General features: G+C 41.4%; 1 protein-coding gene and 2 pseudogenes across 1 annotated transcript; all 3 read left to right on the forward strand.

Moving 5' to 3' along the window:
- Positions 1–2,145: 2,145 nt before the first annotated feature.
- LOC129851142 (transcription factor HES-5-like) lies at positions 2,146–2,874 on the forward strand (annotated as a pseudogene).
- A 5,606-nt stretch (positions 2,875–8,480) lies between these two features.
- On the forward strand, positions 8,481–9,947 carry LOC129851143 (transcription factor HES-7.1-B-like; annotated as a pseudogene).
- Positions 9,948–16,266: 6,319 nt separating this feature from the next.
- On the forward strand, positions 16,267–23,613 carry LOC129851145 (bactericidal permeability-increasing protein-like). Its single transcript, XM_055917472.1, has 16 exons — positions 16,267–16,415; positions 17,963–18,080; positions 18,215–18,329; positions 18,506–18,637; positions 18,785–18,940; positions 19,098–19,161; positions 19,251–19,311; positions 20,315–20,406; positions 20,594–20,770; positions 20,871–20,930; positions 22,422–22,589; positions 22,684–22,751; positions 22,833–22,875; positions 22,957–23,020; positions 23,106–23,182; positions 23,301–23,613. Exons 2-16 carry the CDS (start codon positions 17,978–17,980, stop codon positions 23,340–23,342), a joined length of 1,422 nt encoding a protein of 473 aa, XP_055773447.1. The 5' UTR covers positions 16,267–16,415; positions 17,963–17,977; the 3' UTR covers positions 23,343–23,613.
- Positions 23,614–24,086: the final 473 nt, after the last annotated feature.

The following is a 24,086-nucleotide window of genomic DNA, read 5'->3' on the forward strand; positions in this document are numbered from 1 at the left end:
TCAGTTGCAGTTTATGTTTATAGCAGCATCACAAGGGAATACATTAAACCAAGGCCACAGTTAATTACAGCAGGGTCTGTGAGCTCTGAATGGTAACCTCCACGTCCATCCATTTATCAGTTCATTGTTCAAAGCAGAGTGGTACAATGTCCTCCTCTGGAGCGGGAAAGAGACGCAGCATGTCCCTGGAATATTTAGAATAGCCGGTGGGTGACAGCAAGACCTTCTTGGGAGTGAAAAACGACACAGTTTTCTCCAGAATAGGAGATATGGGAGATGTAGGGATCCCGTTCTGTAGGTGTTCTCCAATAACTATCTTCAGTTTCTCCACACCGCTGCAGCACTTCCTCTCCAACAGAGAGAGTTTACATCTGAAAAACAAGACAAGACACTCATGAACATCTCTTCTCACACATAGGCTTTATTAATTTTGTACTCTTATGACCTGAAGTATTTCAGCGTAATTGATCATGAGCTTACCTAATGTGCTGATCTTTCACATGCATGCTGCCCTGAAGAGCAATGTCCAAGTAGGCAGGCATTTTCAGATGTTGGCCTTGAGTTTGCAGCTCGGAAATCAAGTAGAGATGTTGAACTTGCTAGGTCTTGATGATGGTCTGGAGTTTGTGTTCTGGTAGCTCCTCTGTTCTGCTGTGTTGCTGCTGGTCTTTGCTAAGCTCATGCTAAGAGAGCATTCGATAGTGAACTCTGCAACTCCACTCTGTATTTATGTGCCTCCTCTCGCGCTGTCTCATGCTCTGCAGCCAATCAGAGGGCTCTGAAGGTGGGACAATAGCCAGTGGGAATAATAGCTGATTCCGCACAGGACAGGTGGGATGTTGTTCTTTAAGACATATGCAAAAGAGGTTGGCCACGTTAGTCCCTGAGAACGTCTCTATATACCCATGTGTACTCAGAAAAAGACTGTTCCCATGTCAAGTTGTGACACAAATCAACAAAATGCAAATGTGACATATGCTAGGATCACAAGTATTTTTCGTCCTACAGCAGCTAACTATCATTGCATCAGATCCCAAATCACATAATGACGATAAATGTGTGTAATAGCCATATTTCTGAAATGGCCTTTTCACAGGAACTTGGTCATGGCAAGAGTCTACTAGATCAGCTAATCAATCCTATTTGCTTATGGCCCAGATACATAATCAACTTTTGGCGTATCCATAAAATGGTACATTTCTAAACTTTCTCTTCAATATATATTTTTAAAATGTATTCGGTAGAAATATTTGTTCAATATTGTGCAATATTAAGTATTCCCAATCTGAGTTATCAGGGATACAGATAGTTTGTCTGTTGGTACTAGACTGCCCTATAAACCAATCTCTCTCCCAGCATGGCTGGCTGTGCATGGGAACAGCCAGTGGGTCTTTGTGAGAGCAGACACACTTCTATTATGTCTCGCGGCTCAGCAAGCTGCATTCAGAAGTGTGGGAAGCCGTGTGTCCCTGTGGCTCCCATCTCCAAAGAGAGGAGGGCGTGCGACTGGGGCACGCTCAGCGTTGTGTTGTAGAGCCAGCTGTGCTGTGAAGCTCAGAGAAGGAAAGTGTGCTGCCTGGGCGGGAGCCCCGGGGAGAGTTCTTGAGCGAGTAGACAGACAGACAGACAGACAGACAGACAGACAGGAGGTCATCATCATCTCACAGCTGATGCACTCTGATGGAGTCACAATACCTGCGAGGTCATCAGCTAGAGAAAGATCAGTCTGAAATGACTCCAATTTTTTAAATGTGAGTAGCCTACCAGCATTTTCATTATATAATGTGTTTTCCTATGCGTTTTAGAAACCTGTGTTGATCTCACACGTGTAAATTGTGATGATGAGCGTGCACTCTGTCAGTATCATTGATCCCAGCATCAGGCAGTAGATCTGGGGGTTACCGGTTCTGCAGATTCACGCAGCACTCTGTGAGACACTCTCCATCACCCCCACCACTTCACCTGTTTCATGAGATGTGACCATTGTCCCCCAGCAATAAGAACACTGAGCATGTGGCAGCTCCACATTCCTCATTGTCCTCCCAACCTCACCCATTGGCAACAGACTGTGAGAAACTCCAACAAGCCCAAGACCCACACATTCGTATGCAGATTATGGACTATATATAGGAGAGATGAAGTCAGTAGAACTCAGATTCTCTCAACACAGAGTCCTCTACAGCACAGAGATCCAGCCATGGTACCTACAATCACTTCAGCTGTGATCTACTCTAATGAGCACCTGACTCTGACCAACAAGGTAAATTGAGTTACAAATAGTGTTACATTGTTTCAGTTTTTGCTTCTAGAATACAGCCATTCATGTCAGCTCTGTTGTATTCAGAAAAACACTATTAATGACTTCTCTTCTTGCAGATAAGAAAGCCAGTGGTGGAAAAGTTATGCAGATATCGTATCAACAACAGCATTGAGCAGCTCAAGTCTCTCCTGCGTCCAGAGATCCTCAACCAGCAGCCAAACTCCAAGCTGGAGAAAGCCGACATCCTGGAGATGACAGCAACAGAACCAGTCAGTGAGCTCCTCCTCTTGCTCTGCAGCTGTCAATCAGGGTTACTCCAGCTATGTCCAAGAGATTGTGCACTTCCTGACCAAGGATGAGGTGAAGACACAGACCCAGAGAAGACTGCTGAGCCACTTCCAGAGCCTGCATCCATCCTCTGATAAGAACAGGAGGGAGAGTGACCTGCCTCAGTTCAGCTCCCAGCCCAGCACAGCATCAGCAAAGAGAAGAGTCCTGTCAACATCACTCTCTGGAGTCTCTGGTAGAGTCCTACAGACTGGAACTCCACTCTCAAACAAACTCAATGGACCATGTTGGTCTAACATTAATGTGATGGACAGTGATCAGAGATTTTCTTCATATTCTGCTTGAGCAGGATGTTTTAAAAGTTTTGTTTTGATTAAAAGTTGTCATTATAATTGCACTGAAGAAGTAAAACAGTTTTTACAAAGAAAGTGTCATGTTAATAACCTTTATGTTTGTAAAGCATATGTTGATTATGTTGACCATGTGCTAATTAATGATCAACATCAACTTCAATGGTCATCCATTTACATTACATTTACATTTAAGTCATTTAGCAGACGCTCTTATCCAGAGCGACTTACAAATTGGAAAGTTCATACATATTCATCCTGGTCCCCCCGTGGGAATTGAACCCTGGTCCCCCCGTGGGAATTGAACCCACAACCCTGGCGTTGCAAGCACCATGCTCTACCAACTGAGCCACACGGGACCATTGTGTGGCTCAGTTGGACATTTAACCCAAAATGGGTATTAATCATATTTTTGTGATTATCTGTTACCGATCTGTTTAAAGGTCAACACGTATTCAAGAATAAGCCATGTTGTTACAACTACATTGTTGTAGTGATATTGTTATATTAACATTATATTGAGCATCTTCTGTGAAGTATGTATCAGTATTAGTTAAACATTTGTTATTGATCAACTTGAACTTGAGCTCCATGATGATTATTTACCCAAACTGGGAATTATACCTGTAATCATCACTCTGTGATTGGAAATAATTGATCTGTTTAAAGATCAGACGTTATGGATGAAAATGTTACTCACATTATTAATGGTGTGTATATTGTAGAGGGGAGAAGAAGAAAAAAAACGACTCAACATGAAACCTTTATGATGTCTTTTATAAAAACAGGAAATGTGTATCCTATACTCTGTTAGAGTATCAAATGTCTTGGAGATTTATTCCAAGTTCTGGTTGTGATGTGTAATCACCTAAACTATTCACCTTATATTTAGGTGTTCAAGTCTATGATGCGACTCTGAGTCAATGTCAATAAATCCCAAAATAATGAAATTAAATCATTTGTTAATGTTCTTGATCTTTCCTGATCTCTACTGTCATCAACATATTGACTGTAGAATACAATGCATATCTACTGTATAAGGTCATACTTACTTTTGCAATGATTTGTAATGAAGTTTTGGAAGTTTAAAATATTGCATCTCAATCAAGTAATCTACAGTGGTCCCAGTTATGAGTAGGAACAGAAATAGTGATGGCTTTATGTGTCTAACATGCTGACCACACGCTGCACCATCACGTGCATGATGATTTTGTCCACCCACACCAGACACGATCAGGACACACAGGTTGAAATATCAAAACAAACGCTGAACCAACCTTATTCATTTGGGGACAGGTCGAATAGCATGAAACATATATGGACATTTAGCTAGCTAGCTTGCTGTTGCTAGCTAATTTGTCTGGGATATAAACATTGGGTTGTTATCTTAGCTGAAATGGGGTCCTTTACTCCAACAATTAATCCACAGGTAAAAGGGTCAATTGAGTTTGTTTCTAGTAATCTCTCCTCCTTCAGGCTTCTTCTTCTTCGTTGAACTTTATATGGCGGTTGGCAACCAACTTTAAGGTGCAATACCACCACCAACTGCACTGGAGTGTGGACCTCAGTTCATCTTTCAATCACCCACGTGGATATCTGCTCCTAAAAACCAATGAGGCGATGGTACGTGGGTATAGTGTCCTAAAAACCAATGAGGAGATGAGAGAGGCGGGACTTGCAGCGCGTCCGGCATCACAAACAGAACCAAGTTCTATTTTAGCGCCTGGCAACGCAGAATCTCGTTGAGGCACGAGCTGTGTGGTCAGCATGTAAGAAGAAAAGGCCCAGGGTGTGGACATGAAGCTAGAGTTAGGGTTATGGTTATGGTTAGGATTGAAACGGGGCGTGGACATGAAGCCAGAGTTAGGGTTAGGGTTATGGTTAGGGTTGAAATGGGGTGTGGACATGAAGCTAGAGTTAGGGTTAGGGTTATGGTTAGGGTTGAAACGGGGTGTGCACATGAAGCTAGAGTTAGGGTTATGGTTAGGGTTGAAACAGGGTGTAGACATGAAGCTAGAGTTAGAGTTAAGTTTCGGGTTATGGTTAGGGTTGAAACGGGGTGTGTACATGAAGCTAGAGTTGGAGTTAGGGTTATGATTAGGGTTGAAACGGCATGTGGACATGAAGCTAGAGTTAGGGTTTTGGTTATGGTTAGGGTTGAAACGGTGTGTGGACATGAAGCTAAAGTTAGGGTTATGGTTAGGGTTGAAACGGTGTGTGGACATGAAGCTAGAGTTAGGGTTTTGGTTATGGTTAGGGTTGAAACGGTGTGGACATGAAGCTAGAGTTAGGGTTATGGTTAGGGTTGAAACGGTGTGTGGACATGAAGCTAGAGTTAGGGTTTTGCTTAGGGTTGAAACGGTGTGTGGACATGAAGCTAGAGTTAGGGTTATGGTTAGGGTTGAAACGGGGTGTGGACATGAAGCTAGAGTTAGGGTTTTGGTTAGGGTTGAAACGGGGTGTGGACATGAAGCTAGAGTTAGGGTTTTGTTTATGGTTAGGGTTGAAACGGTGTGTGGACATGAAGCTAGAGTTAGGGTTTTGGTTAGGGTTGAAACGGGGTGTGGACATGAAGCTGGAGTTAGGGTTATGGTTAGGGTTGAAACGGGGTGTGGACATGAAGCTAGAGTTAGGGTTTTGGTTATGGTTAGGGTTGAAACGGTGTGTGGACATGAAGCTAGAGTTAGGGTTATTGTTAGGGTTGAAACGGGGTGTGGACATGAAGCTAGAGTTAGCGTTTTGGTTAGTGTTGAAACGGGGTGTGGACATGAAGCTGGAGTTAGGGTTTTGGTTAGGGTTGAAACAGGGTGTGGACATGAAGCTGGAGTTAGGGTTATGGTTAGGGTTGAAACGGGGTGTGGACATGAAGCTAGAGTTAGGGTTTTGGTTATGGTTAGGGTTGAAACGGTGTGTGGACATGAAGCTAGAGTTAGGGTTATGGTTAGGGTTGAAACGGGGTGTGGACATGAAGCTAGAGTTAGGGTTATGGTTAGGGTTGAAACAGGGTGTGGACATGAAGCTAGAGTTAGGGTTATGGTTAGGGTTGAAACAGGGTGTGGACATGAAGCTGGAGTTAGGGTTATGGTTAGGGTTGAAACGGTGTGTGGACATGAAGCTAGAGTTAGGGTTATGGTTATGGTTAGGGTTGAAACGGGGTGTGGACATGAAGCTGGAGTTAGGGTTGTGTTTAGTGTTAGGGTTCAGAAGGGGTGTGGACATACAGTAAAACTAAGGTTAGGATTAAGGTTAGGGTTAAGGTGATGGCTAAAATCAACATGTCACTTGTCTCTCATTGATTCAATTTAGGTCAGAACCAAGACAAGTGCTACTCTATAGTGCTGACTGTTCTTTAACTAAATAATTTCCTCCAATCCAAGTTTTTCAGGGAACCTTCTCTAGTACCAGATGCTGTTTAGGTGATTGAAGCATATTTAATGGTTGCCTAGAAACCGGACTGAACTGAATCCCTAATATGATGCATTATAATAAGGCACACTTCTATTGTTCCTCCATTGAGAGCAGTGAATGGAGAGAGTGTGGGAAACCAAGGAAAACTCACTCACAGACCCGCTTTGGGACAATAGACTTCTGTACCCTGTATGATGAGGGGTGAGAAGGAATTTCACTTGTAAGGTTTCATCATTGAATTCTAGAAATGAATTAAATCACAGATATAATGAATTATAAGGACTGCACAAGTGTTTTTTTATTATGACAGGGTGTAAGAGGAATTAGGTAACAGATCCGGAAATAAATTATATTACACTTTATACAAACATGATTACATTGTAGTAGTCCTGTGTAATTCAGTAGGTAGAGCAAGGCAATGCCAGGGTTGTGGGTTCAAGACCTACAGGTGATCAGTACAAAAAAAAGTATGCACTTGCTACTGTAAGTCACACTGGATAAGAGCATCTGCTAAAATGTGAATGTTGTATCGAAGATTATAAATCTTATATCTAAAACGTATACGCTTGAAATATCTTCAGTATTCAGTCCAATCTTGACCATCTCTGAATGGCCATATGCTGTACAAGTCTATATCATCCAATAGTCAAAATATTTGCATTTACTACCTTCTTAATATATGCATGTCAGATGTATTAATTTTTTCTCCCCCAGGTGCTTAATGGGAACTGCTTGTGTAGAGATGAATTAGCATTTAACAAGGCACACTTCTGTTGTTAGGTGGAAGCTCTGTCAATGGGCAGAGTGTGGGAAAGCTCTGGAGAGCAGAGTCTCAGTCTAGTGTCATCATCATCATCAGTCCCATCAGCACCTGACTGTCTGGGGAACACCCAGAGTCACTGGGGAATAGCAACACTTATAGAAGGGAATTAAACAATAGCTGAATACATCAGTTTCTCCAGGGTTTAACTCTTTCTTTCTCCTTCTCTTCTGTCTTCCTTTGGGGTGGAAGCTGGATCAAGAAACATGATATTAGATCTAAAACCAAATGTGTGTGCAACTGTGCATGAATGGTTTAGAAATGTTAATTTGAATATTAAGATTCTGCAAGATGTAAATCTGAATGTAAACATATAAAGCAATTTGAACAAAAATGTACAAATAAAATACAAAATCATTGTGGTTAACATTAAATCATGTAGAAATGAACACTGATAAAGTACAGTATATGTCTTGCAGCACACTTTTAGGATAAAATCAAGTGTTCTAGTGTTTCCCTCCAAAATCCAGATGGTCTGTGATGTCATACTCTGTCTATAATAGAACACAGAGCCAATAGCCGTCAGTGAGGGTTCACTGAGCAGGTTTTGTAGTGCATTGATCACAGCACACATGACTCAGTGTGGGAAACTCAGATCAGTTCTCTACTCACACTGACCAGTAGCCTCAAGACAGAGGAAACATCTGCTACCTCTGGACTCCAGAGTGCTTGACAGTATAAGTACTACTACTGACTTTTGAGACCTCATGCTATTAATACAATATCGAACCTGTGAACTTAACCACAAGCTATATTTCTCTGCATATAAACATACTTTATATTTTCGAAAGACGTCATATTTGACTCAATATTATTTTCTTTTGACAAAAATGAAATTCAGCAGCACAGAAAATTATAAATATGTTTAACTTTTCAATTGTGACAAAATGTAAAACACTATACTATATCATCATTTTTGTCATTATCTCACATTCATTGTGAGATAATAAAATGTGACTGAATCAGTAATAAAGCGTTTAAACACTATGCATTCAACAATGTTTTCATAGGTGGGGACTAAGTTACATTGTAAATTTCATGTGTAAGTTGTGATGATGAGTGTGTGCTCTCTCAGCATCATTGATCCCAACATCAGGCAGTAGATCTGGGGGTCACTAGTTTCCCAGATTCACACAACCCTCTCTATCACCCCCCACCTCTCCACCTGTTCCATGAGATGTGACCATTGTCCCCCAGCAATAAGAACACTGAGCATGTGGCAGCTCCACATTCCTCATTGTGCTCCCAAGCTCACCCATTGGCTACAGACTGTGAGAAATTCCAACAAGCCCAAGACCCACACATTCATATGCAGATTATGAACTATATATAGGAGAGATGAAGTCAGTAGAACTCAGATTCTCTCAACACAGAGTCCTCTACAGCACAGAGATCCAGCCATGGCACCTACAATCACTTCAGCTATGATCTACTCTAATGAGCACCTGACTCTGACAAGGTAAATTGAATAATCGAATTAAAGGAAATTCATCCAATTTAATTGATTATTTATTAGTTTCAATAATGCCTTATTTCAGAATAAGATCAGCTATTGTTGTAGTTAACAAAGCCATTGATAGAGAAGTTACACAGATATCGTATCAACAACAGCTTTGAGCAGCTCAAGTCTCTCCTGGGTCCAGAGATCCTCAACCAGCAGTCGGACTCCAAGCTGGAGATAGCCGACATCCAGGATTTGCCAGTTTGCTTGCTGAGACAACAGCTACAGTAGCAGCCAGTTAGCTCCTCCTCCTACTCAGCAGCTGTCAATCAGGGTTACTCCAGGTGTGTCCAAGAAATTGTGCACTTCCTGTCCAAGAATTATGTGAAGACACAGACCCAGAGAAGACTGCTAAGCCACTTCCAGAGCCTGCAGCCATCCTCTGATGAGAACAGAAGGGAGAGTGACCTGCCTCAGTTCAGCTCCCAGCCCAGCACAGCACCAGCAAAGAGAAGAGTCCAGTCAACACTGCTCTCTGGACTCTCTGGTAGAGTCCTACAGACTGGAACGCCACTCTCAAACAAACTCAATGGACCATGTTGGTCTAACATTAATGTGATGGACAGTGATCAGAGATCTTCATATTCTGCTTGAGCAGGATGTTTTAAAAGTCTTGCTGTTATTAAGACTCATTTTCTGTTGTACTGAACAAGTTGCAATGTTTTTTTAAGAAAATGATCAAATTGATCATTGAATAATAACATTTATGTTTTGCAAAACATGTTGATATTGATCATATGTTCGTTCGTGATGAACATGATCAGCATCAACTTCTATGGTCCTCCATGAGGACCTTTACCGCAAAATAGGTGTTATATCATCAATCTGTTCGTGATTTTCTATGATTGATCTGTTTGAAGGTGAAAAGGTATAAGACAACAATGTTTTACAACAGTGATATAGCATTATTGACATTGTATTGAGCATGTTCTGTGTCGCATCTATCAGTTATATATGTAATTATGTTCAACCTGAGCTACAACATCAATGGTCCTCCATGAGGACTTTTAACCCAAAATGTTGTTACAACTACATTGTTGTAGTGATATGGTCATATTAACATTATATTGAGCATCTTCTGTGAAGTATGTATCAGTATTAGTTAAACATTTGTTATTGATCAACTTGAGCTACAGAATCACTGATCCTCCATGATGATTATTTACCCAAACTGGGAATTATACCTGTTAGAGTATCATGTCTTGAAGATTTATCCACATTTTTAATGTGATTTTTGATCACTTTCTTTCTGTTGAAATATTTACTCTAAATGTGGGTATTCTAGTTAGTCTGAATAAATATACAAATCATAAAATTAAATCTTCTTCTCTGTTTCTTTATTATTTTCTTCACTGAGACGAGCTTCCAATATGGTTACATTACTGATTAATTAAATTCCATATGTAGAAGCAAAAAAGCCTACTTTGACCCAAGACTGTACACAATGATCTTGAATGCATTAGAATACAACACTGAATCTACATATTCCTTTCTACCTGTGGGTGCAGTCAAAATCTACCAAGTAAGGTAAAAGTCAAGAGATATTTATATCCATACATAACTATTTTTACATTCATTGTTTTATTTGACATGTGAAATTAAATATAGAGAGATAATTCTTCCTAATTATGAGTTTCCCAGGAGGCATGACTGTTTTTTGTTGTTGCTGATGTCCCTGTTTTACATGTATGTTCAATTACATTTTCATGATTTTTAGACTGGTCCTGATATCAGTGATTCCAGGTGTTGGGCCAAAACTTGGTACTGTCATCTAAGTTCTCTAAAAGTTTAGAGCAGATGTGCTCCCCAAACTCAATAGCTTACGTGATGTGTCACTCTATGCTGCAATCGATGGATCTATTTTTTTATATATGGAGTGGCTGCATTGCCAAAAACATCTGACGCCTCTTCCCGATAGCAAAAAACAAACCATCTGCGCATGTGAAGGATTCTCTGCTCTACAATGTTTTGCTCCCTCCGCAGCCACTTCCCTCTCCTGTGTGTGCGTGTGTGCGTGTGCGTGTGCGTGTGCGTGGGTGTGAAGTTGGGAGAGTTAGCTAAATGTTCATGACTAATTTAGTTTTGATAATTTTTTTATACAACGTTTATGCCATACTTCTACATATTTGGTGAAAATTCACTACAACCAAGCAAACACAGTAGCTAAGTTCAACTCTGTCCACATATACGATTGTCAGAGTAGTGTACCACCATCTACATCGAGTCACTATCAGTTTCTACGCCTCTTTTGATTTGCAAATGTATTTCTAAAAGTGTGTATTGTAAGTATGAACATGCAGAATCAGCCAGTGGTGGTGTTTCCCTCCAGAATCCAGATGGTCTGTGATGTCGTACTCTGTCTATAATACAACACAGAGCCAATAGCTGTCACTGAGGGTCCACTGAGCAGTTTTTGTAGTGCATTGATCACAGCACACATGACTCAGTGTGGGTAACTCAGATCAGCTCTCTACTCGGACCAATAGCCCTAAGACAGAGGACACATTTGCTACCTCCGGAATAGTGTGCTTGCCCAAATAACTACCATTGGTTTGACCAAATAACTACTATTTCTGAGTTTAGATTGATATAATATCGAAGCTAAAACTTAAACACTAACTGAACTTTAGAATAAGTTCTAATTCTCAGGATGTCCACTTACCTATACAATAAACAGGTAACTGGCAAAATAAAGGAAACACGAGTAAATGAGGAATACAAAGTGTATTGAAAGTGGGTGCTTCCACACAGGTTTGGAATTAACATCCCATCATGCTTCAGTGACAAAGACTGCTCAACTTGCTGGTGTTTCACTATATGCCATGGGTGTTTCCCGATATGTTTCACGATATGCCATGGGTGTTTCCCGATATGTTTCACGATATGCCACGGGTGTTTCCCGATATGTTTCACGATATGCCACGGGTGTTTCCCGATATGTTTCACGATATGCCATGGGTGTTTCCCGATATGTTTCACGATATGCCATGCGTGTTTCCCGATATATTTCACGATATGCCATGTTTCCTGATATGTTTCACGATATGCCACGGGTGTTTCCCGATATGTTTCACGATATGCCATGGGTGTTTCCCAATATGTTTCACGATATGCCACGGGTGTTTCCCGATATGTTTCACGATATGCCATGGGTGTTTCCCGATATGTTTCACGATATGCCACGGGTGTTTCCCGATATGTTTCACGATATGCCATGGGTGTTTCCCAATATGTTTCACGATATGCCATGTTTCCTGATATGTTTCACGATATGCCATGGGTGTTTCCCGATATGTTTCACGATATGCCATGGGTGTTTCCCGATATGTTTCACGATATGCCATGTTTCCCGATATGTTTCACGATATGCCATGGGTGTTTCCCGATATGTTTCACGATATGCCATGCGTGTTTCCCGATATGTTTCACGATATGCCATGTTTCCTGATATGTTTCACGATATGCCACGGGTGTTTCCCGATATGTTTCACGATATGCCATGGGTGTTTCCCAATATGTTTCACGATATGCCACGGGTGTTTCCCGATATGTTTCACGATATGCCATGGGTGTTTCCCGATATGTTTCACGATATGCCACGGGTGTTTCCCGATATGTTTCACGATATGCCATGGGTGTTTCCCAATATGTTTCACGATATGCCATGTTTCCTGATATGTTTCACGATATGCCATGGGTGTTTCCCGATATGTTTCACGATATGCCATGGGTGTTTCCCGATATATTTCACGATATGCCATGTTTCCTGATATGTTTCACGATATGCCACGGGTGTTTCCCGATATGTTTCACGATATGCCATGGGTGTTTCCCAATATGTTTCACGATATGCCATGGGTGTCTCAGTCACCAGATCTCATCCCAATTGAACTCTTGAAAGATTCTGGAGCGGCACCTGAGACAGCGTTTTCCACCACCATCAACAAAACATAAAATTATGGAATTTCTCATGGAAGAATGGTGTCACATCCCTCCAATAGAGTTCCAGACACTTGTAGAATCGATGCCAAGGTGCATTGAAGCTGTTCTGGTGGCTCATGGTGGCCCAAACCACTATTAAGACACTTTATGTTGGTGTTTTCTTTATTTTGGCAGTAACCTGTATATACTGTACATGTATACAGTATATGTCATTTAGGAGACGTTTTAATTCAAAGCAACCTACAGTCATGCCCACTATCCTGGCGTTGCAACAGCCATGCTCTACCACACGTGTCAAACTCCCACACGTGTCAAACTCCACTTGTGTGGGTTGTACCGTGAGGTAAGACAACGTTTCCAAATCTCTTAGCTAGCTATAATAGTTAGCTAGTTAAGCTTAATAATATGCTGTCAAAACGCTTTGGGGCGTGGTTTCGACTTGGAATCGCTTGGAAGAAACTCACTGACCAAAGTGTGGTTTTGAATGTTGCTAGGCTACTTATAAGCGTGGTTTTGCACCAGGTAAATACTTTTTATCTGGTGACGCTATGGTGACGCTATGTATTTGTAATCAAGAATATATAAATTAATGTAAATAAAATGCATTCTTAATCTAAACACTACTCGTGTTTCAGAATACACTGTAAGGGTTCAGATGACACAACACTGTTTTAGCATCTACAGAATCATCGTTGCAGTGTCTAAAAGAAGGAAAAATGTCGCACATTTCACAACTTTTTATAAAAATATAAAGAATTGGATACAGATTTCAAAGGTATGCCGAACATCCTTCCCCCAAAGGACCTTTTTAGGGATTTAATTTCAGGAAGATCAAAAACATGATAAATATCTTTAGGCCATCCATCCATTCATGGAATTGCCCCACTACGGAAACATTGACTAGATTGCCCTTCTTTGCACAATGTTTGCTCCATGCTCTCTCTGTTACCTACAGAATGGGTAGTCTCAGTGAGTCCATTTCTCAAGCAGCTCTACCTGGTTTAAAGAATTGAATAAAAGGCCATGTGCATCTCTTTGCCACTTTCTTACCAGTTCATAGGTAACTACAGACTTGTAGATTTTTTTTCTAATACATGTACCATATGTCCATGAGTTTGACCTTGACTCCAGGGTTGGTGGCCAGTGATGTGGAGAGAATGTTGTTGAGAATGTTGTTGTTGATACTCTGTATTTTCAAGTATTGTGATGGCAGCATCATGTTACGGGTATGCTTGTCACCAGCAGGGACTGGGGAGTTTGTTACGATCAAAATAAATATGAAAGGAGCAAGGCCCTGGTAAGTTACAAGCACACATTTTAATGCCAGACACACAAGAATGGCTTTCCAAGAGATACTAAGTGTTCCTGAGTGGTCCAGTCTCAGTCCTGACTTAAAATCTGCTTTAAAAAAACATATTTAAGGTTTAAGTATAGCTTTTTTTTCACTTTGCCTTCTTTAAGGCAGCACAATGTGAAGACTAGGCACTGTACACTATACTCCTCGTAGCCCATACTGCCTCAATGCTTTGCTCTGTCCCATTCACAGGGAAACAGATTGGGATGGCATCTCTGCAGTAGAAAGACCATTAAGGTCCCAGATCTCTCTGGAGAAAATAGAATGCGACCATTGGCAAGGTCAAGTACAGCATGACAGGGTAAGGGAACAAATTGAAAGTATCCTTTTCAAATATATTGCGGTAAAATACATTGTCTGCATATCTCATTTATGCCTTGGTTGATAATCAACTGTGTTTACAAATGCTATAGTGTTCACAACACGCCCCTATCCTACCAACTATGTACTGTGTTCTATCCTCCAGAATGACGATAGTGAATCTTCCCAAGTCTGCTTTGGTACTGGTGCCAGGTACTGGAGTCAGGTACTGGAGTCAGCCTGGCAATTACGAATGCCTTCATCAACCTGCACGGGAACTGGAGGGTCCGATACTTCAGGTTCATGTGAGTTCATGAGTGTTCTTCTGCCCTGGTTCTAGGGAACCTCTGGGTTGTGCAGGCTTTTGTTCCAGCACAAGAGTAGCACACTAGCCATTTAAAACACTGTACAATTTCCTCTTGGGTCTATCCACACTCCAAGGGGCTCAATCAACAGCTCTTACTTTCTGTGTGACATTACAGAAAAAACTGACGGTAAATGGACTCACCATCACTGCCAGTATTGCACTCAAGAGGGATAAGACTGGTAGGCCAACGGTCAGCACTGTCAACTGTGTGGCCAACGTCATGTGTGGCCAACGTCAGCATCAAGGTCCATGGTGGGGCCAGGTAACTGGAGCATATACATGTATCTGAACTAAACACTATGATGCACTTAAAACTTTTAGGGCACACGTTACCGACTTAATCAATCCACAATGTCATCAAATTATTGCAATGTGGATTTATTGTGTTACTTGTTTTCTCAAATGCTTGGTTTCTGTTTTCCAGCAGGCTGGACAATCTTTTCACGTCCTACACTGACAAGGCCCTGCACAGTGCTCTGCAGAAACAGGTGAGGGAGAGAGATACGGGCAGTGTAATGCCAGACTACAAACTCAGCAGGTTAATCTCGTTCTGTTCTCGTGACAATAATAATCACTCTGTTCATTTTTACAGATGTGCCTCCTAGTGGCTGATCCTATTACTGCCATGAACCCACACCTCAAAACTCTCAAAACAAGATTTACAGAATTTAGCTTAATGAACATATGTGATTATTATTATGTTATTCATAGGCTACTAAATGGATCCTAAATATTTCATTTTTTCTGCCATCTTGACGATCTAGCCAAGAGGACAAGGATGCTGAAATTGAATATTACATTTTGAAATCATCCATTGACTTCAGTCTGAAGGTGAGAACTCCAGATTTGTGACTCCTAATCTTTCCTCATTTCAGAGTTGGAGTCACTAAGGCAAGAGGCTAAAGGTAAAATCTCTCTCGCTCTCTCTCCCTTTCTCGTTCCACCTCTCTCCCTCGCTCTCTCCTTCCATCTTTTTCTCCCTCCTTCCGTCTCTCTCTCTGTCTGTGTCTGTCTGTCTGTATCTGTCTGTTTGTATCTCTGTCTGTATCTGTCTGTCAGGTTGAATCTCGGTTTGTATCTCTGTCTGTATCTCTCTCTGTCTGTATCTTTGTTTGTATCTCTCTCTGTCTGTATCTTTGTTTGTTTCTCTCTCTGTCTGTATCTCTGTCTGTATCTCTGTCTGTCTGTCTGTCTCTGTCTGTCTGTCTGTCTGTCTGTCTGTCTGTCTGTCTGTCTGTGTCTCTCTCTCTCTCTGCGGGGTGAGTTCTACAACATTGTTAAGCACCAGGAGCCTCCGTTCTCTCCCACGCCCTTCTCCCTGCCTCCTCAGGACAAGTTTGGCTTCAAGAAGCCAGACCACAGTAATTCTTATGTTCTTGATAAGAGCCTATGACCGAATGATACTCTACAAGACATTACTTTATTACCGCAATTATTGGTTGGATTTGTGTCAAACCTTGTGACCTAGTTCTCAATGGCACCCATAAACATGCCATTGTTTACTTTCTCTTTACTGTATGTCCTGAACAAATCCTTCTCTGAATGGTATGAATGGAAGTCTGAAAATATGAATCTATTAGATTTGCAGAAATAACTAAGGGAATAGCTTAGACTGTTCTTCTTTGCACCATGTTTGCTCCATGCTCTCTGTGTTATTTACAGAATGGGTAGCCAAGTATCAGCCAGCCCATTTCTCAAGCAGCTCTTCCTGGTTCAGAGAAGTGAATCAAAGGCCATGTGAATCTCTTCTCCTTTCACTCTGCCCTGCCGCCAGCCAGGGAGCGACAACAACAGAAAAAAATCCACTTTCTTACCAGTGCATGAGGTAGGTAACAACGGAGTCGTGCATACAAAATAGACTGGCCTGTTTCTCTCTGTCAATTTAAAAGTTATCTCTCTTTTACAGAAGTGTGTCAGGTTTAGGTGAGCACCCCATTTTATCATTTGTGCTAATGTGTACATACTGTATGTGGGAGTGTTTTGCAGGTATTCAGGGAAAATGTATTGTAGGGTAATTTTATGAAAGCTGTCACTCCTCAATCTCCACTAAGTAAGCAGGCTAGATGATGGGTTGACATGGACATACAGTGTGGAAATTATACAGTATGTCAAAAGTGATATCTTTGTCCCTGGGTAGTTGAGAAACTGTCTATACGATTAGCGGTTTTAAACATTCTCCATTAGCGGTTTTAAACATTCTCCATTAGCGGTTTTAAACATTCTCCATTAGCGGTTTTAAACATTCTCCATTAGCGGTTTTAAACATTCTCCATTAGCGGTTTTAAACATTCTCCATTTGCTCAAGCGAGGGGGAAAAAAACACCGAAAACTGATTCCAATGGGGAAGTGGGGAGCAATCAAGAAACAGCTAACTTTCTATAGATACAGACAGTGGTGTAAAGTACTTAAATAAAAATACTTTAAAGTACTACTTAAATAGTTTTTTGGGGTATCTGTACTTTACTATTTCTATTTTTGACTACTTTTCATTTTACTTCACTACATTCCTAAAACAAATGATGTACTTCATACACTTTCCCTGACACCCAAAAGTACTCTTTACATGTTCAATGCTTAGCAGGACAGGAAAAGGGTCCAATTCATACACTTATCAAGAGAACATCCCTGATATCTACTGCCTCTGATCTGGCGGACTCACTAAACACAAATGCTTTGTTTGTAAATGATGTCTATCTACATTTTAAAACAAGAAAATGACATCGTCTGCTTTGCTTAATATAAGGAATTGGAAAGTATTTACTTTTGACACTTAAGTATATTTAAAACCAAATACTTTTAGACTTTTACTCAAGTAGTATTTTACTGGGTGACTTTCACTTTTACTTGAGTCATTTTCTATTAAGGTATCTACTTTACTCAAGTATGACAATGGGGTACTTTTTCTATCACTGGATACAGAGTTCCTTGAGAAACACACCAGTCACAAGTCTGTGAACCAAAGAAGGTGCCACTGCTCCGTAAAAGGATTGAAAATATGGGACTTTGTGTCACAAAGTGTTGATGGTATAAGGGAAGCTGCATGCAACAAAACAGGAAGTATTTGTCCATTGTAGAAATTCCCCTGCTCAGTTATAAGATTGTGGCAAAATATGGTTTCCTTATTGGTCAAAAGAAACCACGTCAGACGTAGGTCAATATTAGTGTTGAGAATACAGTGCACGTGTCTAGAAAATCAGTACAGTGGAAAATAAGGCTTTACACAAGAAACTGTCCAAACTTAATGTTCCTCCCATAAAAACGAAGCCTAAAAGTCATATGATTTCATACCTACCCAATTCTATTCATTAGACAATACACAATACACCTGTATTGTAATGTAGATATATTATTGTTTGTTCATCTTCCCTACAGGTGACTGCAGTCAAGATGTCTCCATGCTGTTTGTTGGCTCTGTTGGCTCTAATCCCCTTAACTCTGGCTGCCAACCCTGGAGTCAAGGTCAAACTCACAGACAAGGGCATTGAATATGGTATGTTTGAGGCAGGTGCAATAACATCACATGATTTTAGATCAAGATGAGGCTGTGTATTATGATCATGTGGCAAATAAATATACTCCTCACAGCCCATTCTGCCTCAATGCCTTGCTCTGTGCTGTCCTCAGGTAAACAGATTGGGATGGCATCTCTGCAGCAGAAACTTAAGACCATTAAGGTCCCAGATCTCTCTGGAACAGAGAAAGTGCCTCCCATTGGGAAGGTCAAGTACAGTTTGACAGGGTAAGGGAGAAAATCCTATGTCTTTTCCCAAACAAAATACATTGCAATCAAACACATTGTTAATTGTCTGCTTATCTCATTTATGCCTTGGTTGATAATCAACTGTGTTTACAAATGCTATAGTGTTCACAACACGCCCCTATCCTACCAACTATGTACTGTGTTCTATCCTCCAGAATGACGATAGTGAATCTGGGACTTCCCAAGTCTGCTTTGGTACTGGTGCCAGGTACTGGAGTCAGCCTGGCAATTACTAATGCCTTCATCAACCTGCACGGGAACTGGAGGGTCCGATACTTCAGGTTCATGTGAGTTCATGAGGGATGGTCTGAACACCCAGTGCATCCCCAGGACCAGGATTGAACAAGACTAAAACACTGCACAATTTTCTCTTGGGGTCTGCCTACCCATACCCAAAGGACTCAAACAATATTATTTTCTCGTTAACAATCTAGACAAGACCGTGGCTCCTTCGACCTGGCAGTAAATGGACTCACCATCACTGCCAATATTGCAATCAAGAGTGATGAGACTGGCAGGCCAACGGTCAGCACTGTCAACTGTGTGGCCAACGTGGGCAGCGCCAGCATCAAGTTCCATGGTGGGGCCAGGTAAATGGAGTATATAGAGGCACTTAACACTATACTGTACTTAAAACGTTGTGAGAACACATGTTATCGATTTAGGAATCATCAAACCACAATGTTAAAAAATGATTGCAATGTGGATTTACTTGTTTCCTCAAATGCTTTGGTTGCTGTTTTCCAGCTGGCTTTACAATCTTTTCAAGTCCTACATTGACAAGGCCCTGCGCAGTGCTCTGCAGAAACAGGTGAGGGACAGTGTCATGCCAGACTACAAACTCAAATTAATCTTGTTTGGTTCTCTTGACAATAACAATCCCTCTGTTCAACGTTACAGATCTGCCCCCTAGTGGCTGATGCTATTGCTGACATGAACCCACACCTCAAAACTTTCAATGGTAAAACAATATTTAAGGCCAAATGCAGCCAGTTTTTTATATCAAATAATTTCTGGGTAACAATTAAGTACATTATTGTAATATATTTATATTAAAATGAGCAAAAATAGCTTTTTAGCAAAACAATTATTTCTCAAGCAAGAATTTTGCTTGGACTGTCTGGGAGTGCTCTGAGGTAGGAGGGGAAAACTGAAAACAAGCTGTTATTGGCAGAGAGGTTTGGAACTCTCTTTGTTATTGGTCTATTAACCAATTTACAGCATGGCGATGTCACAATGGAAAGCCGAAAATCCCGCCCATACAAACCTGATGATTAGAAGGTCCTGTGTGGATTGTATTTTCAACCAGAAACTATCAAGAAATAACACTGATACATTTTTTTTATACTTTTACAGTGTTATTTCATCAACTGTTGTACAATATAATACAAAACACAGAAAAAACATAATTTTGACTGCACTGGGCCTTTAAACACTTATCCTCGTGAACATATTTGTATAAATCAAATCAAATCAAATTTTATTAGTCACATGCACCGACTACAACAGGTGTAGACCTTACAGTGAAATGCTTACTTATGTGCCCTTACCCAACAATGCAGTTTTAAAAAAGAATAAGAAATAAAAGTAAAAGTAACAAGTAATTAAAGAGCAGCAGTAAAATAACAATAGCGAGACTATATACAGGAGAGTACCTGTACAGAGTCAATGTTGAGGTAGAGTTATTTCGGAGCGGCAGGTAGCCTAGTGGTTAGAGCGTTGGACTAGTAACCGAAGGGTTGCAAGGTTAAATCCCCAAGGTTAAAAAAACTGTCGTTCTGCCCCTGAACAAGGCAGTTAACCCACTGTTCCTAGGCTGTCATTGAAAATAAGAATTTGTTCTTAACTGACTTGCCTGGTAAAATAAATATATATATTTTTTTATGTTATTAAATTGACAAATTACGGTGTTATTCATAGGCTACTAAATGGATCCTAAATATTTATTTTCTGCCATCTTGAAGTTCTAGCCAAAGTGGACCAGTATGCTGAAATTGAATATTCCATGGTGACATCACCCACCATTTCAAAGTCCTCCATTGAATTCAGCTTGAAGGTAAAAACTTCAGACTCCCAATCTACCTTTTAACGCTACAAACATATGGGCTCAGTAAGGCAAGATGTCAATTCTCCCTCTCTCTCTGTCTTCCTCTCTCTCTCTGTATCCCTTTCTCTCTCTGACTCTCCCTCTAACTCGCGCTGTCTATGTATCTTGCTCTCTCTCTTTCTTTCTCTCTCTGCAGGGTGAGTTCTACAACATTGTTAAGCACCAGGAGCCTCCGTTCTCTCCCACGCCCTTCTCCCTGCCTCCTCAGGACAACAACATGCTCTACATCGGGGTCTCTTCCTTCACCCCCAACTCTGCAGGCTTTGTGTACAACAATGCTGGAGCACTCAGCCTATATGTCACAGATGATATGGTGAGTCTAAATCTGATTCCCATCTACAGGGAGTGAGGTTTAACATAGTCCCATCTGCCTCGGGGGTGAGGTTAAACATAAGTGTTTCTTCCCCTGACAGATCCCTCCTAGCTCTCCCATCCGTCTGAACACTGGAACGTTTGGAGTCTTCATTCCAGAGGTGATACACCAGACCCCACTTTCACCATTCTACCTCCATATCACTTCACTTGTTTAGAGTAAAAAATCTATGAAATGAGTTTGGCTTTAGTGTCCATCCAGAGATGGAAATTAGCCTTTTGTTCAAACACATTTACTCTGTGTTTGTATCTAAGAGAGGATAAAGTTAATCAATCAATCAATCAATCAATTTTATTTTATATAGCCCTTCGTACATCAGATAATATCTCGAAGTGCTGTACAGAAACCCAGCCTAAAACCCCAAACAGCTAGAATGCAGGTGTAGAAGCACGGTGGCTAGGAAAAACTCCCTAGAAAGGCCAAAACCTAGGAAGAAACCTAGAGAGGAACCAGGCTATGAGGGGTGGCCAGTCCTCTTCTGGCTGTGCCGGGTGGAGATTATGACAGAACTATGCCAAGATGTTCAAAAATGTTCATAAGTGACAAGCATGGTCAAATAATAATCATGAATAATTTTCAGTTGGCTTTTCATAGCTGATCATTAAGAGTTGAAAAACAACAGGTCTGGGACAGGTGGCGGTTCCATAACCGCAGGCAGAACAGCTGAAACTGGAATAGCAGCAAGGCCAGGCGGACTGGGGACAGCAAGGAGTCACCAAGGGCGGCAGTCCCGACGCATGGTCCTAGGGCCCAGGTCCTCCGAGAGAGAGAAAGAAAGAGAAAAGGAGAAAATTAGAGAGAGCCAAGATTTTCAAAATGTTCATAAATGACAAGCATGGTCAAATAATAATCAGGAATAAATCTCAGTTGGCTTTTCATAGCCGATCATTAAGAGTTGAAAACAGCAGGTCTGGGACAGGTAGGGGTTCCATAACCGCAGGCAGAAGAGTTGAAACTGGAATAGCAGCAAGGCCAGGCGGACTGGGGGCAGCAAGGAGTCACCACGGCCGGTAGTCCTGACGTATGGTCCTAGGGCTCAGGTCCTCCGAGAGAAAGAGAGAAGGAGAAAATTAGAGAGAGCCAAGATTTTCAAAATGTTCATAAATGACAAGCATGGTCAAATAATAATCAGGAATAAATCTCAGTTGGCTTTTCATAGCCGATCATTAAGAGTTGAAAACAGCAGGTCTGGGACAGGTAGGGGTTTCGTAACCGCAGGCAGAAACAGTTGAAACTGGAATAGCAGCAAGGCCGGGCGGACTGGGGACAGCAAGGTGTCAGCATGCCCGGTAGTCCTGACGTATGGTCCTAGGGCTCAGGTTCTCAGAGAGAAAGAGAGAACGAGAGAATTAGAGAGAGCATACTTAAATTCACACAGGACACTGGATAAGACAGGTGAAGTACTCCAGGTATAACCAACTGACCCTAGCCCCCCGACACATAAACTACTGCAGCATAAATACTGGAGGCTGAGACAGGAGCGGTCAGGAGACACTGTGGCCCCATCCGAAGAAACCCCCGGACAGGGCCAAACAGGAAGGATATTAACATTCTTCTCAGGATTAAAGAAAGATGATGTATGTTGTTTCAGATAGCGAAGCGTTTCCCTGGAATGATGATGAAACTGCTGGTGAAGACGGTGAAGGAGCCCACCATCTCCCTTGAGCCTAACAACGTGACAGTCCAGGCCAGCGGCACAGTGACGGCCTACGCCATCCAGCCCAACACCACGCTCTCTCCCCTCTTTGTCCTCAACATGGTCAGTCAGTCTGTCAGTCACGCAGGAAGTAGAATACTGTAGCTTAGACTGTGAGAGTGATAATTAACTCTACAAGCTTTCTCTATCTCTGCAGGAGGGTAGTGTCAGCGCTCAACTGAACGTGACTGGAGTGAAGCTGGCTGGGGCTATCACTCTGAACAAGTAAGTATGATTGGCGCAAAAGGGGAACAAAAGCCCTTCAAACACTGACCAAAGTAAATTAATACTGTCTGCTTTTCACAGACTTGAGATGACATTGGGAACTAGTTACGTAGGACAGTTTCAGGTAAGAATGATATTTTCAGAGCTTATGACATGCATATAACTTGCTACCACTGAACCTAAACAATGAAATTATATCAAACAGGTTCAATCTCTTGACAACATCTTCCTGATGGTTCTGAAAGTGGTTGTGATACCTAAGGTCAATGGTGAGTGCTTTATTTCCATGTTTATTTATATTCATTGTTTCTGCACTGATTGGCCACTGGAAAACCATGTGTTTGTATCTTATAGCTCGCCTAGAGAAGGGTTTTCCCCTACCCTCTATTGGAAATATGAACCTTATCAACACTCAACTGCAAGTCCTGAAGGTACAGTCAGATATCTAAGAGCTCGTTGCTTCCTACATCTCTTCTCACGTCCAACATCTCCTATACTGTAGCCAGTGTGTGTCCTAACAACAAGCTACTGCTGATTTTCTGTCTCCAGGACTACATGCTGATTGGGACAGACGTTCAGTTCACAGGATAAGTGCCATGTAAATCCCAGTGCAAGTCATCATTAATCGATGATTGATCATGCATCAAATCATAAATCAAACCAATGAGACATGTAATGAATGTTTGCAAATCAAATCTATTATACTGTACATTTATACACTCAAACAATGCACCACATTCTGAAATGAAATACTGTATCTTCCAATCTTTTCAGTATTCCACTTCTATTCAATGTTGTAATTTATATTGAATACATTTGTATAAAAAAACAAATATCAGTAAAGCTTTCTTTTATTCGACAACAGTCTTCTTCAGTCTGTCTCTGGTTTGAGGTAACATCTTTGTCCATCAACTGCTGGCTTTATAACGAGCTATGCCCACAAAAATCCTACAAAGCACTGCTCAGCACCGTTGGGCCACAAAGGGTGTCCACTCCACACTCACCTTCAGGGAACAGAGGACTAGAGGACTAGACACTGTGTTGGTGGGTCAGACAGCCAGTTGTCCGTTATGGTGGTGGTCAGATATGTAGCTGTGTCACGCAGAGAGGTGTGGCTGAGGGCGTGGCCTCTCAGGCTCTCAGTTGGCTGATGTTATCTGCTATCTGAGACAGGCCAGTCAGTCACAGGGCAGGAACAGAGCAGGTTTGAACATGGTGCCCCAGTGACGGTAGTGTCTCATAATCCCTATAAAAAGCACTCATAAGCCATTATAAGCAATGGATGGACATGAAATGAAACATTTGAATCAAATCGAAGTTTATTTGTCACGTGCG

This window comes from Salvelinus fontinalis, chromosome 3, assembly GCF_029448725.1.
Source record: "Salvelinus fontinalis isolate EN_2023a chromosome 3, ASM2944872v1, whole genome shotgun sequence".
NCBI lineage: Eukaryota > Metazoa > Chordata > Actinopteri > Salmoniformes > Salmonidae > Salvelinus > Salvelinus fontinalis.